The 15,055-nt window shown below is 36.7% G+C and overlaps 2 protein-coding genes across 3 annotated transcripts; both read right to left on the reverse strand.

Moving 5' to 3' along the window:
• Positions 1-6,680: 6,680 nt before the first annotated feature.
• LOC125266438 (D-amino-acid oxidase-like) lies at positions 6,681-11,260 on the reverse strand. 2 transcript variants are annotated; one of them, XM_048187065.1, is made up of 11 exons: positions 10,950-11,260; positions 10,023-10,218; positions 9,818-9,932; positions 8,954-9,030; positions 8,738-8,803; positions 8,494-8,548; positions 7,874-7,978; positions 7,708-7,790; positions 7,374-7,491; positions 7,190-7,288; positions 6,681-7,107 (listed from the first exon to the last, which is right to left on the reverse strand). In XM_048187065.1, the coding sequence occupies exons 1-11, from the start codon at positions 11,062-11,064 to the stop codon at positions 6,976-6,978; spliced, it is 1,161 nt and encodes a 386-aa protein (XP_048043022.1). In that variant the 5' UTR covers positions 11,065-11,260; the 3' UTR covers positions 6,681-6,975. The 2 variants fall into 2 exon arrangements, with proteins under 2 accessions (XP_048043022.1, XP_048043023.1); XM_048187066.1 differs by having other exon boundaries at positions 10,933-11,085.
• Positions 6,681-14,901, reverse strand: LOC125266439 (D-amino-acid oxidase-like). The gene is given in 12 exon segments (XM_048187067.1): positions 6,681-6,931; positions 11,910-12,085; positions 12,168-12,266; positions 12,353-12,470; positions 12,619-12,698; positions 12,778-12,882; positions 13,798-13,852; positions 13,944-14,009; positions 14,201-14,277; positions 14,462-14,576; positions 14,707-14,840; positions 14,842-14,901. Coding segments are annotated over 11 exon segments (1,041 nt in total). The 3' UTR covers positions 6,681-6,931; positions 11,910-11,953.
• Positions 14,902-15,055: the final 154 nt, after the last annotated feature.

Below are 15,055 nucleotides of genomic sequence, written 5' to 3' on the forward strand. Positions count from 1 at the left end.
GCAGGAGTGACTGACTGATGAGTTGAGCAGCTATACTGATGTAATTGCTCAAAATCCTAAATAAATAGTATAACTTAGAGACCTATGGTTTTCTTTTTTTTAAAAAAATATCCAATTAAACCTATTAAAGTCGGTCTTTTTTTTTTCAAACATGTCAGGTTTGTGGAAAAAAATACTATAGTAAATACTATAGTGTTTTTGAACCGTACTTTAGTAAAGTACTTGAATTTGTTGATTTGTTGTGGTAATTCTATTGGCTAGATGTTGTGCTAATATAACAACTATAGTAATGTAAACAAATTACCCAATACTGTACTAAGTTTTCTACAACTATAGGGTATATTATACAATACACACTACAGTTTACTGTAGTAAAACTAAAGTATACTACAGTTAATATTACAGTATGCTGTAGCATACTAGCATTCATTAACAAAGTGTTGTAAATACTATAATTTATACAGTACACTACAATTTACTAAAGTATGGTTCAAAAACACTATAGTATTTACTATAAATTACTACAGTAATTACTACAATTTTTCACCAGGGGTAGCCACAGGTTTGCCAACTCTCAGGCTCTGTCTCGCTCTCACCTCAGGCCAACTCAACCCTGCTTTGATACGAAACAAAATCTCAGCTTTCAAATTTTGTAACATTCTTCCAAACAAACCAGCACTGTCCTGTCAATATATTTGAATGGGCTTAAGCAAAAGAGATGACAGCTTCACTTCATTTTTATAAATGTTAAATTGTGAAGTTTTACTGACTTGAAGTATGCTAATGTGTCTATTATTAAAAAAATAATAATAATAGTTGACTTAACTGTGGGGATTACTCTACAATAACCTAGCCTGGATGCCAGCCGAATTTAGCCCCGCCCACAACATTTTGAGGTCGGGGAGTTCGGTCTGGACTCGATCCGTAGAGGAGTAATTATGCCCGAACAGAAACTGTTCGGACCAATCACATTGTCAGGGCGATGATTGACAGATTATCACCAGAAATGTAATCAGCTACGTCATCAAAGAGCGCTTGGGGAGTTTGATTGACAAGCGATCTAATCAATCAGAACGCCGCATCCGCTATTTTGTCCGACAAAGCAGTCAGGAGTTAGAAGATTAACATCGGTGGAGTTAAAGTTGAAAAATTGAGCATATTGACGTCTTTCCGCGTTTGAAACAACATTCATTCTCATGTTCATTCATGTTTATTTGATGCTATAAATGGACTAGTAGGAAGAGATGATCGGTTAACGAGCCTCTTGAGCTGAGGCGCTACAGCAATCTGTCACGATCATGGTCACAACACATTAAAGAGCCACAAAACGGTTTTTATTGTTTGAATTTTTTTAATAACTACACAGTTTGAAAGCTGGGTCTTTGTTTAATATCATAAGTAACCTGCTCTGTCTCGTCTGTCGATGTGTTGTCAGTTTCCTCTTTGCTCCGCGATGTATTTTCCACTCTGTGTGGCGTGAAAGCGCCACGGCTTGTCGGACAAAGCAACAGTAACTAAGTCTTTGCGAAAGGTCAATTAGTTTACAACAATGATGGCTGTTGAAGAACTGAGATGTGTAGATTCCGCCATCGCGTCCGTTATAGAAGATATCGACAGCGCATTCATTTTAAAAGAGGAACAGAGGACCGCGATCAAGGCATTTGTCGATGGGAAAGATGTCTTTGCCGTCCTTCCTACGGGATTCGGCAAAAGTTTGATTTTTTTTTTTTTTTAACGAACTTTATTATGAACAATGCACAGGACAATAGGTACAGAGAACACTACAAATACTGTGCAACCTGCACAACAAAAAATGACATGTACAGACCAGAGGATAATAACACATTAATATAATATATAGAAGGGGAAAATTAAAAATTAATCAGTTCCTTCAGGAGATGAAATGTTCTTTTAGCCTTCATATTTTGCATGTTTTCTATTGTTTTGTAATATGATTTAAAGTCCAGATGAAATACATTAAAGCAAGGTTGTGAATTAGACCATTTACATTTGTGAATATGGTATTTTCCGAAGATAATAAACAGTTGAATAACAAAAATTACATTTTTGGACAAACCACATAAATCAAAGTATAACATGACATCAAAAATATTGATTCTGATGTTTACATTCAATTTTGTGATTATAGATTCTTCCAAATCAGACCAAAATTTTTTTGTGTACACACAGTGATAAAATAAATGAAAAATAGTCTCCCTATTTGATTGGCAAAAGACACAGGACTCTTCTATGTTTATTTTAAATCTCCTTAGCGTATCTTTAACAGGATAAATTTGATGTAAAATTTTAAATGAAACTTCTTTTATTTTATTATTAATACAGTATAAATAGTAGTATTAGCCTTTTCCCAATTTAAATCACCCAAGGTTGAATACCAAAAAAACTTTGCAGCAGGTGGAACTGAGCACGAAATTTGATTTCTAATATATTTATTGGTGTTTTCTTTCTTTGTAATGTCTCTATCTCCAATAAAAATTCTATTAAATTCAGCACTAATATCTGTGAATGAAGTGAACCTGTAGGGATTGCATCAAATACAATTGCGTATTCTTTTGGTGTCACTGGGAAGTTAAAGTTCTGAAGAAATTCTGAATATGACATGAGAAACCCATCTTTGTTCAGTAACTGTCCTACCAACAGAATTCCTCTATCAAACCATGGTTGACAAAACAGAGACTTCTTTTTATAAAGGATTTCTTTGTTATTCCAGATAAAGTATCTATGTGGACTAAAGTTATGTTTATAGATCAATATCCAAGATAGAAGGGCTTGTTTATGGAAGTCAGCTAATTTCAAGGGAATTTTATCAATAGAAAAATTACATTTCAGTAGAAAATGTATGCCACCAAGAGTATTGAACAAATATGATGGAAAAGCATTCCAGATGCTGTCAGGACTTTTCAAGAATTCTATAATCCATTTTATTTTAAAAGTATTATTTATAGTATGAAAATCCAGCACTTCCAGACCACCTTGGTCTCTACATCCTGTGATAACATCTTTTTTGAGATAATGGGTTTTTTTCCTCCAGATATAATCATACAGTATTTTATCCAATTCTTTGATTGTATTTTTTGGGATATCCAGCGATAAGGCAACATATACAGAGCGTGATATCAGTATCAGACTCATATTCGAACTAGAATTGAGTATGACCACGTCAGGCTAACAATAACCACAAATTAATTTAAAATATAGATTAGATATAATTTAATATGTGGTAAGTAGTTCTCATCTATGGTTTTAATATTTCACAAATCATTTTATGGAATTATGAATAATAAGATTTGACTTGCTGTAGCTAGTAGCCACATTGTAATATCCAGTTTCTGCAGTATCTACACCTACATTACTCTGCAGTGTAAGAGCCTAGTGTCAAGGCCCAGCACACTACTTGAATGGTGCCAGTTTTCACAATTCATTTCACAATGGTAAGTGTCACTTTGTAATGGTTCGTGGCACACTAAGTAGTATCCACACTAGGTAGTAAGCAAACTAAGTAGTAAGCACACTAGCACACTAAGTAGTAAGCACACTAGGTAGTAAGGTAGTTGGTAGTAAGCACACTAGGTAGTAAGCACACTAAGTAGTAAGCACACTAAATAGTAAGCACACTTACACACTAGGTAGTAAGCAAACTAGTTAGTAAGCACACTAAGTAGTAAGCACACTAGGTAGTAAGCAAACTAGTTAGTAAGCACACTAAGTAGTAAGCACACTAAGTAGTAAGCACACTTGCACACTAAGTAGTATCCACACATTATATAGTAAGCACACTAAGTAGTAAGCACACTAGCACACTAAATAGTAAGCACACTAGGTAGTAAGCACACTAAGTAGTAAGCACACTTACACACTAGGTAGTAAGCAAACTAGTTAGTAAGCACACTAAGTAGTAAGCACACTAAGTAGTAAGCACACTTGCACACTAAGTAGTATCCACACATTATATAGTAAGCACACTAAGTAGTAAGCACACTAGCACACTAAATAGTAAGCACACTAGGTAGTAAGCACACTTACACACTAGGTAGTAAGCAAACTAGTTAGTAAGCACACTAAGTAGTATCCACACTAGGTAGTAAGGTAGTTGGTAGTAAGCAAACTAGTTAGTAAGCACACTAAGTAGTATCCACACTAGGTAGTAAGCACACTAGGTAGTAAGCACACTAGCACACTAGGTAGTAAGCACACTAAGTAGTAAGCACACTAGGTAGTAAGCACACTAGCACACTAAGTAGTAAGCACACTAGGTAGTAAGCACACTAGCACACTAGGTAGTAAGCACACTAAGTAGTAAGCACACTAAGTAGTAAGCACACTTACACACTAGGTAGTAAGCAAACTAGTTAGTAAGCACACTAAGTAGTATCCACACATTATATAGTAAGCACACTAAGTAGTAAGCACACTAGCACACTAAATAGTAAGCACACTAGGTAGTAAGCACGCTAAGTAGTAAGCACACTAGGTAGTAAGCACACTAGCACACTAAGTAGTAAGCACACTAGGTAGTAAGCACACTAGCACACTAGGTAGTAAGCACACTTACACACTAGGTAGTAAGCAAACTAGTTAGTAAGCACACTAAGTAGTAAGCACACTAAGTAGTAAGCACACTAGCACACTAAATAGTAAGCACACTAGGTAGTAAGCACACTTACACACTAGGTAGTAAGCAAACTAGTTAGTAAGCACAATAAGTAGTATCCACACTAGGTAGTAAGGTAGTTGGTAGTAAGCAAACTAGTTAGTAAGCACACTAAGTAGTATCCACACTAGGTAGTAAGCACACTAGGTAGTAAGCACACTAGCACACTAGGTAGTAAGCACACTAAGTAGTAAGCACACTAGGTAGTAAGCACACTAGCACACTAAGTAGTAAGCACACTAGGTAGTAAGCACACTAGCACACTAGGTAGTAAGCACACTAAGTAGTAAGCACACTAAGTAGTAAGCACACTAGCACACTAAATAGTAAGCACACTAGGTAGTAAGCACACTAAGTAGTAAGCACACTTACACACTAGGTAGTAAGCAAACTAGTTAGTAAGCACACTAAGTAGTAAGCACACTAAGTAGTAAGCACACTTGCACACTAAGTAGTATCCACACATTATATAGTAAGCACACTAAGTAGTAAGCACACTAGCACACTAAATAGTAAGCACACTAGGTAGTAAGCACGCTAAGTAGTAAGCACACTAGGTAGTAAGCACACTAGGTAGTAAGCACACTAGCACACTAGGTAGTAAGCACACTAAGTAGTAAGCACACTAAGTAGTAAGCACACTAGGTAGTAAGCACACTAGCACACTAGGTAGTAAGCACACTAAGTAGTAAGCACACTAAGTAGTAAGCACACTTACACACTAGGTAGTAAGCAAACTAGTTAGTAAGCACACTAAGTAGTATCCACACTAGGTAGTAAGGTAGTTGGTAGTAAGCAAACTAGTTAGTAAGCACACTAAGTAGTATCCACACTAGGTAGTAAGGTAGTTGGTAGTAAGCACACTAGCACACTAAGTAGTAAGCACACTAAGTAGTAAGCATACCTACACAGGACATACCAGGAGTCTATGAGACCTTATTTTGTGGCATCTCTCATGCTAATTTAAAATGATATAAAATACCCGACTGTTTTTTGTATAGTGGTATAGTGTCAATTTGTGGTGGCAGTGGCACATATGACATACTCCTGCTGGTTGGTACCACTTGAATTAGAAAGATTATTATATAAAAAAATACATATTTATAATATGTAGTTAAATACACTGTCAAAACTAAAAAAGTAAATATAAATACGCACATATAACAGGCAACAGTATTAAACATAAGCCGTAACTTAATGGTTTATGTAAAAATTAATGGATGTAAAAAATCCCATACAAGAGCAACGTATTAATTAAATGTCATTCTACCATTAAGTAAATATTTCACACCATATATTTATCATTCCTTGTGTTTTCAATTAAGGCCATTTTTTGTGCTCAAAAAATACAGCAGCATCAAAATATAGTGAACTGATAAACTGTAGTAAATAGGCTACTGTAGTATACTTTAGTTTTTACTGCAGAGTTAACTAGTGTACTGTGTAATATAATAGCCTACCCTATAGTTGTAGAAAACTTCGTACAGTATTGGGTAAAGTAATTTGTTTACATTACTATAGTTGTTATATTAGCACAGTATCTAGCCTATAGAATTACCACAACAAATTAATTAAATTATAGTACTTTACTATAGTACGGTTCAAAAACACAATAGTATTTACTATAGTATTTTTTTTCCACAAACCTGACATGTTTGAAAAAAATATGACCGTCATTTATTTGGATAAAAAAAAAAAAACATACATCTCCAAGTTATACTATTTATTTAGGAATTACATCAGTATAGCTGCTCAACTCATCAGTCAGTCACTCCTGCAGGCATCACAAAATATTATGACACATGCCACTATCCACTGACACATGCCAATGAAGACCGGAAGTGCCACCGGATGTGTCATTGCGTCAGATGCCATGTCACTTGATGTTAATACCCCCCCTCCCTCAGGTTGTACAGGCAACATGTCCTCCTTTCATGCCTGTGTAATATTTGTACATTTATAAAACTGCAATAAATAAATAAATAAACAGCTTAAGCACACATTTAAATTCATTCATAGGTTCAGTTTATTCACAGGTTGTCAGATTTCTTTTGAGCTTAAAGAAAATTTCAAGAGTGGGAACCCTGAGAGCCCTACAATTACAGGTGATGTACATGTGTATAACAATGAAGCTTAATTTAAAAAGCATTCTGATTATTCTGAAGCATTCTGGGTCGGCATCTGATTCTTTATTTTACATTAGCAGAGTAAAGTGTTGACAATTCAGTTCTGTTACGATGAGTCATGTTTTTAAAACATGTCTGATGAGATTATGGATAATACTGTCCAGAAGTCCAGATCTATTACAGACGTGATTTAGAGTGTGCTAGCAAGCCTTTCTGCTCCAGGATCAGTCCAAAGAGCCGAGCGGCTTCCTCAGCACATCCACGATGGATGGTCAGTCCAAAACCTCCATGTCCGTAGTTATGGATGACCTGAGGTGAATGAAAACAGCATGGTGTGTAAAAGAGAAAGAGTTATGCAAATGAAATAGTACTCTCTTCACTACAAACTCACCTCAAACGCGTGTGATCCCGATCGTATGGTCTCTCTCTCCAGTCTAACTTTGCTGCGTGAGGGCCTGAGACCAGTCCAGTCCTCTACTATCCGTGCATGCTATAGAGAGAAAAAAGAAGATCCAATCCCCTCATGCCAGTCAAGCAAACACTAATTCAGCAAGGCTAAAATGGATGAAAGCTACCTGTAGACTGGGCTCAAGCTTGCAGGCGGCTTCCCAAATTCCTTTATGGTCAACAGAACTGTTCTGCAGATTCCAGTTTCCTATTTGGAAAACTCCACCCACAGTGACTAAACGACTCCTACAGATAAACAGATGACCTGAGGTCATGTGAATCACTGCTAAGACAAGACTACATTTTGCACTTAAATAGTACAAGTAAAAAAATAAGCAAAATGCTTGCTTATAACAATGTTATCTAGGTATTTTTTATATACACTATAATAGTATTTATTAATATTTTAGCTTTTATATTATATATATATAATTAGTACAGTGTCAGCATAAAGAGTCTTACCCAGGAATGATGTATGGTGAGTTATAGACTCCTAATGAGGAATCATGCGTGAGAATCCAGTGCTTTAACCATGGAGCGTCTACCTGTTGATATAAAAGTCAAAAGATCAACACAGTTCTATGTAAAAACTCTAAAGTCTGATTGAATTTTATCCACTAAACCTCACCTTAATGATCTGTCCTCTGCCTGGTTTGAGCTCAGGATCAGGCTGTAGGTCTCCTGATCGGACACCAGAGCAGTTGATGATAACATCAGCACCACTATCTGCCAACTGGAGGACAATTTTGAGGTCATTACCAATGCTGACTGAATTCACTTTGAAACATTATAGAGACAGAATCTCTACATGAATTAACAGGAAAATTAGGGTTAGTGAATCTGCCCATATTTTGTTAAAACTAGTGTCAGTTAACCAGTTGCTATACTTTTTTTTTTTCTTACTGATTTTAACACTGGATCTTGTGCAAGTAAAAATCAGAAAACTACCATAATACTTCACTGCATCTATGACACAAAATAGTCTAATTAAGACAAAGGATTATTTTGATTTAATGTGACCTCAGAGTAAGTGTCAGCACTGTTTTCAAAAGTTACACAACCATTAAAAAGTTTGTGGTTGATAAGATTTTTTTTTAGTTTTTGAAAGTCATCTCTTATACTCACCAAAGAAACATGAATCAGCATGAAAAAAAAAAACATATTAACCACACTATTTAAAACCATTTGTCTCTAACAAAGGTTAGAGATTTTCATTTAAAAAAGTGTGAGAATATCAGTTCCTCAAACCTCTTGAAATGAACAAATCTTCTTCTGATAAAACTTGATCTTTCTTTGTCCTAACCTGTGGAAAACACAGAAACGTGACCAAAATGCTAACGACTATGTTAATCATTGTTAGACCTGAAAAAAAACAAAAAAAAAAAACTAATTTGAATCTCAGATTTTATTGCAGACTTTTGAACCCCACTGTATATTCTATTTCGTTCCAATTCTTATTTGGATTACTGATAAGATAAGAAGAATCTCTCACCAGTCCATAAGCCAGGGCAGGTATGTCTTTCCTTCAATCATGAGAGCAGTGTTGAACCACCCAAAACTGAAAGGGATCGAGGGAAAAAGGAAAGTTGATACAAAACACTATATTCACAAATCCCAATTTAAGGGCTGAAACAACAAAACTGATTATGAAAACGTCAGCAGAATCAAATTATAGAAATGACTTTTGATTAGATGCAGTGATAAGTACCTGTAATCTGGGAACATATCTAGTTCACGTTTAGTCAGCTGGCGAAAGCCCAACACAGCGTCTTTAAATGAGGGGTCCTGTTTGAGGGGGGCAGAGAGATTGCAGCCATTTTCACAATTATCTCATATGGATCAGTGAAATGGGTCAGTTATTTTCACTCTAATTTTATACTGGTTTTAACCCATGCCAGAGAGAGGGGGCTCAGCAGTTTAGAGTGGACAGTCAAGTTTGTTTGTGTCACCAATTGCTGTACTTAAATGCACGAAGATGAAAATGAATATTCCAAAAGGTCTTTAATTCAACACACAGGCAATTCCAACAGGGTAGCTACAACTTAACATAGACGAGACCAGACAACATGAACTGAAAACACAGGAACTTAAATACACAGTCAAACGAGCTAATTAACGATGACACAGCTGAATGTGATGGCAAATAATTTTAGTAACCATGACAACAAAGGAGAAGAAGAAAAACTAGACAAAGGAACACATGTGTCTGAAAATAACAAACTAAAAGTCCATGAAAATGAGACTAAGGAAAAACATAACCAAATATCCCTGACTGTTTGATTCTGACCACTTCTTCTTTTGTTCAGCTATTCAATAAGGTTCATTATGCTCTGTTCTGCTATTTTGATCATGATCTGCACTGGACAGTGCAAAAACATCATTCAATGTAGAATAATGTATAATACTGTAGTTAAGGGCCCACAGGCAGACACCTACAGTAAATGTGAAATCAGTTACCTGACAATATAATACAGTATGTTCTATCCATCAAAACTGGCAGTTTATTATATAACATTTTGTATACCAGAAAAATATAATGCCATTACATGATGCAATTGAAAGATTTTCTCACCGCCATAGGTTCAGTGCACAGGTTATAGCCAGACTGGAGGAAGATTCCCATTTTCACTGAATCTGGAGAGCTGAGGAAACTTAGTAGATAGTCAAATGTCTCTTTGTTCCATTTACTGTGAAAGAATAATAAAAAAGATGTGCTTCAACTGATTCATTTGCCATTTTTATGCCACAGAATTGAATTGAAACAACTGAAACCTCACGTTTCTTGCACGTTCCCCTTGTCATACAGATACGGCTGCCAGAGTCCAGCTGCCCCGTCGCTGGTGGTGAGGGGAGTGAAGACATCAGCATACACCTCTATGTTGAGGGGGGTGACCCTGCCGTGGAAGTGCTGGTAGATGCTCTGAGCGGTGGAGAGGCCGATGACCCCCGCTCCAATGATGCACACCTTCATGTCTGCAGAAAAAAGTGCCATAAAAGTTTAAATATCTATTTTTCCCCTCTTTTATTTTAATAATGATATACTCTACATCATTGTTTAAAAAACAAAATGGAAATGCAAGTGTAAATATGGATTTATACATGATTTTGGTAACACTTTACAATAAGGTTCATTAGTTAACATTAGTTAACATGAAGTAATAATGAACTGCACTTATACAACAATTAATCTTTGTTCATGTTAATTTCAACATTTACTAATACATTATTAAAATCTTGTTAACATTAGTTAATGCACTGTAAACTAACATGAACAAACAATGAACAACTGTATTTTCATTAACTAATGTTAAAGAAGATTAGTAAATACAGTAACAAATGTATTAACTAATGTTTAACTAATGAAACTTATTGTAAAGTGTTACCATGATTTTTTTTTTTTTTTTGCAATTCTTTCCAATTTTCCAATGCTGCCATATGTTTATGAAGGACATTATCAAGTCTTATGACCACAAAAACGCCATACAGTATGGACACAATGACAAGATTAACATGGACATTAACAATGACTATATACCCTAAGGTAATGCATTTAATGTAATGTCAACCTGGAAATACTCCATATTTTACATTTATACATCTGGCAGACGCTTTGTTAGCGAATTACATTACAGTCAAGGTATACTTTGCCAGTTCATATTTTTAAAAAGGGCGTGCAGCTTTACTCACCAAACTTTTCTTGTTACCTCTAAAAAGAGATCGCGTTGTCCTAAAAACCAGGTTCTGTCTTCTCTCTTGGGTGCAGAGTCTTAAGCAATCTAATGACCAGTCGCAGAACTTACAAATTAACTTTTCCCACATTACGTAACGTCGACTGTGACGTTAAGGTGGCGCTAGCCGTGTATGGGCTCAGTATGGGCCGGATTCAGAATAATACTAGTCTTACTATTTTTACACGGTAGAAATAATAATAGTATGTTATTCAGCCATAGTGGTGGAGTCCGAGTGACTCGAACTTTTGAATCTGCTCACCAAAAGGATTTGTTCATAGTTGTTCGTTGATTCATTCAGACCCTTTGGGTTACATCGTTAGTCCAGTAGATGGCGACAAGTCTACTGTGAGTCATTCACTCCGAGTAGACTGAAACGTTTGTGATGTTTTTTGTGGGTTGCTAACTCCAAGGTAAATTCTGGATTTTTGTGAAACTCAAAACATAATAATAATAATAATAATAATACACAAATAAATAAAATACCTTATCAAAACATGCCTCTTTACACATACCAGCACAAACGTTCAGAATAATCCCTTTCCAGCTCTTTCCAGTAATCCTTTATGTATACCATGTGATTTTGAAAGGTGCTTTATATAAAAATAGAAGGTACATGAAAAGTCCTTGAATCTAGTGTTTATAGAGGAGTGGGAGCCCTGAGATCCCATGCCACTACATGTGATGTAGCCTACATGTGTATGATAAAGATAATGCATAATTAAAAAACATTAGAAAAAAGTATTAAATGTTGGCATGATGGCATCTGATTCTTTATTAGCAGAATAAAGTGTTGACAATTCAGTTCCGTTATGATGTGTCATCTTTTATTTTAAAACTCTATCAAAGAGTATAAAAAATTAATATATGAACATTTACAATACAGTAGTTTAGGATTTATAAACTCATGACAGTGGTTATGAGATTATTGCTGATGTCTGATGAGATTATGGATAATACTGTCCAGAAGTCCAGATCTATTACAGACGTGATTTAGAGTGTGCTAGCAAGCCTTTCTGCTCCAGGATCAGTCCAAAGAGCCGAGCGGCTTCCTCAGCACATCCACGATGGATGGTCAGTCCAAAACCTCCATGTCCGTAGTTATGGATGACCTGAGGTGAATGAAAACAGCATGGTGTTTAAAAGAGAAAGAGTTACGCAAATGAAATAGCGCTCTCTTCACTACAAGCTCACCTCAAACTCGTGTGATCCAGATCGTATGGTCTCTCTCTCCAGTCTAACTTTGCTACGTGCGGGCCTGAGACCAGTCCAGTCCTCTACTATCCGTGCATGCTGGAGAGAAAAGAATTGAGCAGATCTGTAGGAATATGGAAAACCACCCCTTAAATAAGAAAATCTGACAACTTATGATCTCCTACCTGTAGACTGGGCTCAAGCTTGCAGGCATCTTCCCAGATTCTTTTATGGTCAACAGAACTGTTCTGCAGATTCCAGTTTCCTACCTGGAAAACTCCACCCACACTCACTAAACGACTCCTGCAGAAACAAATTGAGTGCATCAATTCAGTCCTAAGACAAGACTATTTGCATTTCATAATAAAAATAACTCAAATATGAGGGGAACCAACACAGCATGTTTGACTTTTCGCAAATTTATATTGGCTGTGACCATAAAGAAACTCACCCAGGTATGATGTACGTTGAATTACCTCTAGATGAGAAATTATGTGTGGAGATCCAATGTTTTATCCAGGGAGCATCTACCTGTGTACAGCACAGAATCTCAGGTGACTGTTCTGTCTAAAACTCAAACCCTGACTGAATTTTTTTCACTAAACCTCACCTTAATGATCTGGCCTCTGGCTGGCTGGAGCTCAGGATCAGGCTGTAGATCTCCTGATCGGACACCAGAGCAGTTGATGATAACGTCAGCACCACTATCTGCCAACTGGAGGACAATTTTTTGAGGGGGATAATTGCAAACCTTGAGAACAGTCACTTTACAACAAAGATGAGGTTTTCAGTAAAGAGTAGCAGAAATGGTTGCTATACACTATTTCTACTGCATCTTAATATAAGTATGAGTGATACAGAAAACTACCAATCACTGCTATGCATGATTATAAATGTTTAAGTAAGGAATAATTGACTGTTAAATTTTTAGAAAATTATGCACACCTGAGGTGGTAATGCAGCCACGACTTGAAGAATTTTGTTTACTATATTTATTTAGTTGGTCGTTGTGGGTTCTGGTTCTTTTGCTGTAGGTTCTAAAGACCATTGAAATAACTGAAATCATTTGGCGAAGTGATTTGGACAATGTGGTTGTGACGAGCAGGGCGGGCGAGAGCCGTGAGGGAACGGCGCGAGGCCGGTGACGCGAGTGATAATGAGCGTCACCTGCGAGGCGTGCCGGCCTCGAGTCTCTCACGGAGGAGCTCCGGAGGCATAAAAGGAGGAGCGACATCAGTGAAGGACGAGAGAGGACCAGGCCTGGACTTTACGTTATGTTATGCCGGCATTACTTTCGTTTTGTTCTTTGTTTATTTTGAATTAAAGTTACGTTGAACGTTCGCCGGTTCCCGCCTCCTCCTTCCCACATCTACTGACCTCGTTACAGTGGTCAAGAGCTGCCTGGAACTACTTTAACCATGCGTTTCTTTGAAAATAATTGCACACTTTAGAATGTTCGTCAACCAATCAGATTTAAGCATTCAACAGCCCCTGTAGTATTATATTAATTATTTTAAATAAATAAATAATATATATCTGTTTTGTTGATTCAATATTGATTCATAATTACCTGAATTTTAACATCTATATTAAAGCTTTTATTGAAAACAGTGCAAAAACGCATGCAAACCTCTTTAAATGAACCAATCTTTCTCGGATGAAACTTAACATTTCTTTGTTTTAACCTGTATAGAGAACAACAGAAAATGATTAAAATGTATATGTTAGACAATATGCAACTTCATCCCATTTCAGGTTACTGTTAAGATCTCTCACCAATCCATAAGCCAAGGCAGGTATGTCTTTCCTTCAATCATGAGAGTGGTGTTGAACCATCCATAGCTGAGAAATGGACATGTAGATATGACACTGAGATCAATTACATTTCAATTGAACTGAACTTAAATCAATCCAACTGAACCTTAAACACCAGCTCTTAAAAATAATATAAAGTAAGTCTGCTCTGATTCAGCATTTAAAACATTTGAAATAATGTCAGCAATATCAGTTATCGAAATTATGATAAGTAGTACCTGTATCCCGGAAACACATCCAGTTCACGCTTAGTCAGCTGGCGAAAGCCCAACACAGCATCTTTAAATGAGGGGTCCTGTTTGAGGGGGGCAGAGAGACAGCTACAAAATATGTCTGAAAAATTAATCATTGCTTCCGTTCACTGACATGCCATATCAATAACGGCATGCTACAAGCAGCTATATGGTATTTCACACTACTACACATTTTAAGTATCAAGCATTTTAAGGGAATTTTAAAGGGAATGAGAATATTCTCACTGGTACAGTTTCAGTGCACAGGTTATAGCCAGACTGGAGGAAGATTCCCATTTTCACTGATTCCGGAGAGTTGAGGAAACTTAGAAGATAGTCAAATGTCTCTTTGTTCCATTTACTGTGAAAATAGAATAAAAACATTTTATCCAATTCTAGATTATACAGCATCTCTGAAAACATAAGGGTGTGCTTCAACTGATTCATATGCAAATTTGGATTCAGGCACTTTCACACAAATGAAACCTCACGTTTCTTGCACGTTCCCCTTGTCATACAGATACGGCTGCCAGAGTCCAGCTGCCCCGTCGCTGGTGGTGAGTGGAGTCAAGACATCAGCATACACCTCTATGTTGAGGGGGGTGACCCTGCCGTGGAAGTGCTGGATAAATGCTCTGAGCGGTGGAGAGGCCGATGACCCCCGCTCCAATGATGCACACCTTCATGTCTGCAGAAAAAGTACCATTACAGATGAATACCTCTTTTGCAATACTCCACTGTGCAAAAGTCTTAGGCACATCAGTATTTTCACCGCCCAAAAAGGGTTTTAAGCCAGTTATTCATATCTTTTGCTGTAGTGTCAGTATAGGAAATATCAGT

The sequence above is a fragment of the Megalobrama amblycephala genome, linkage group LG4, assembly GCF_018812025.1.
Source record: "Megalobrama amblycephala isolate DHTTF-2021 linkage group LG4, ASM1881202v1, whole genome shotgun sequence".
Classification (NCBI taxonomy): Eukaryota; Metazoa; Chordata; class Actinopteri; order Cypriniformes; family Xenocyprididae; genus Megalobrama; species Megalobrama amblycephala.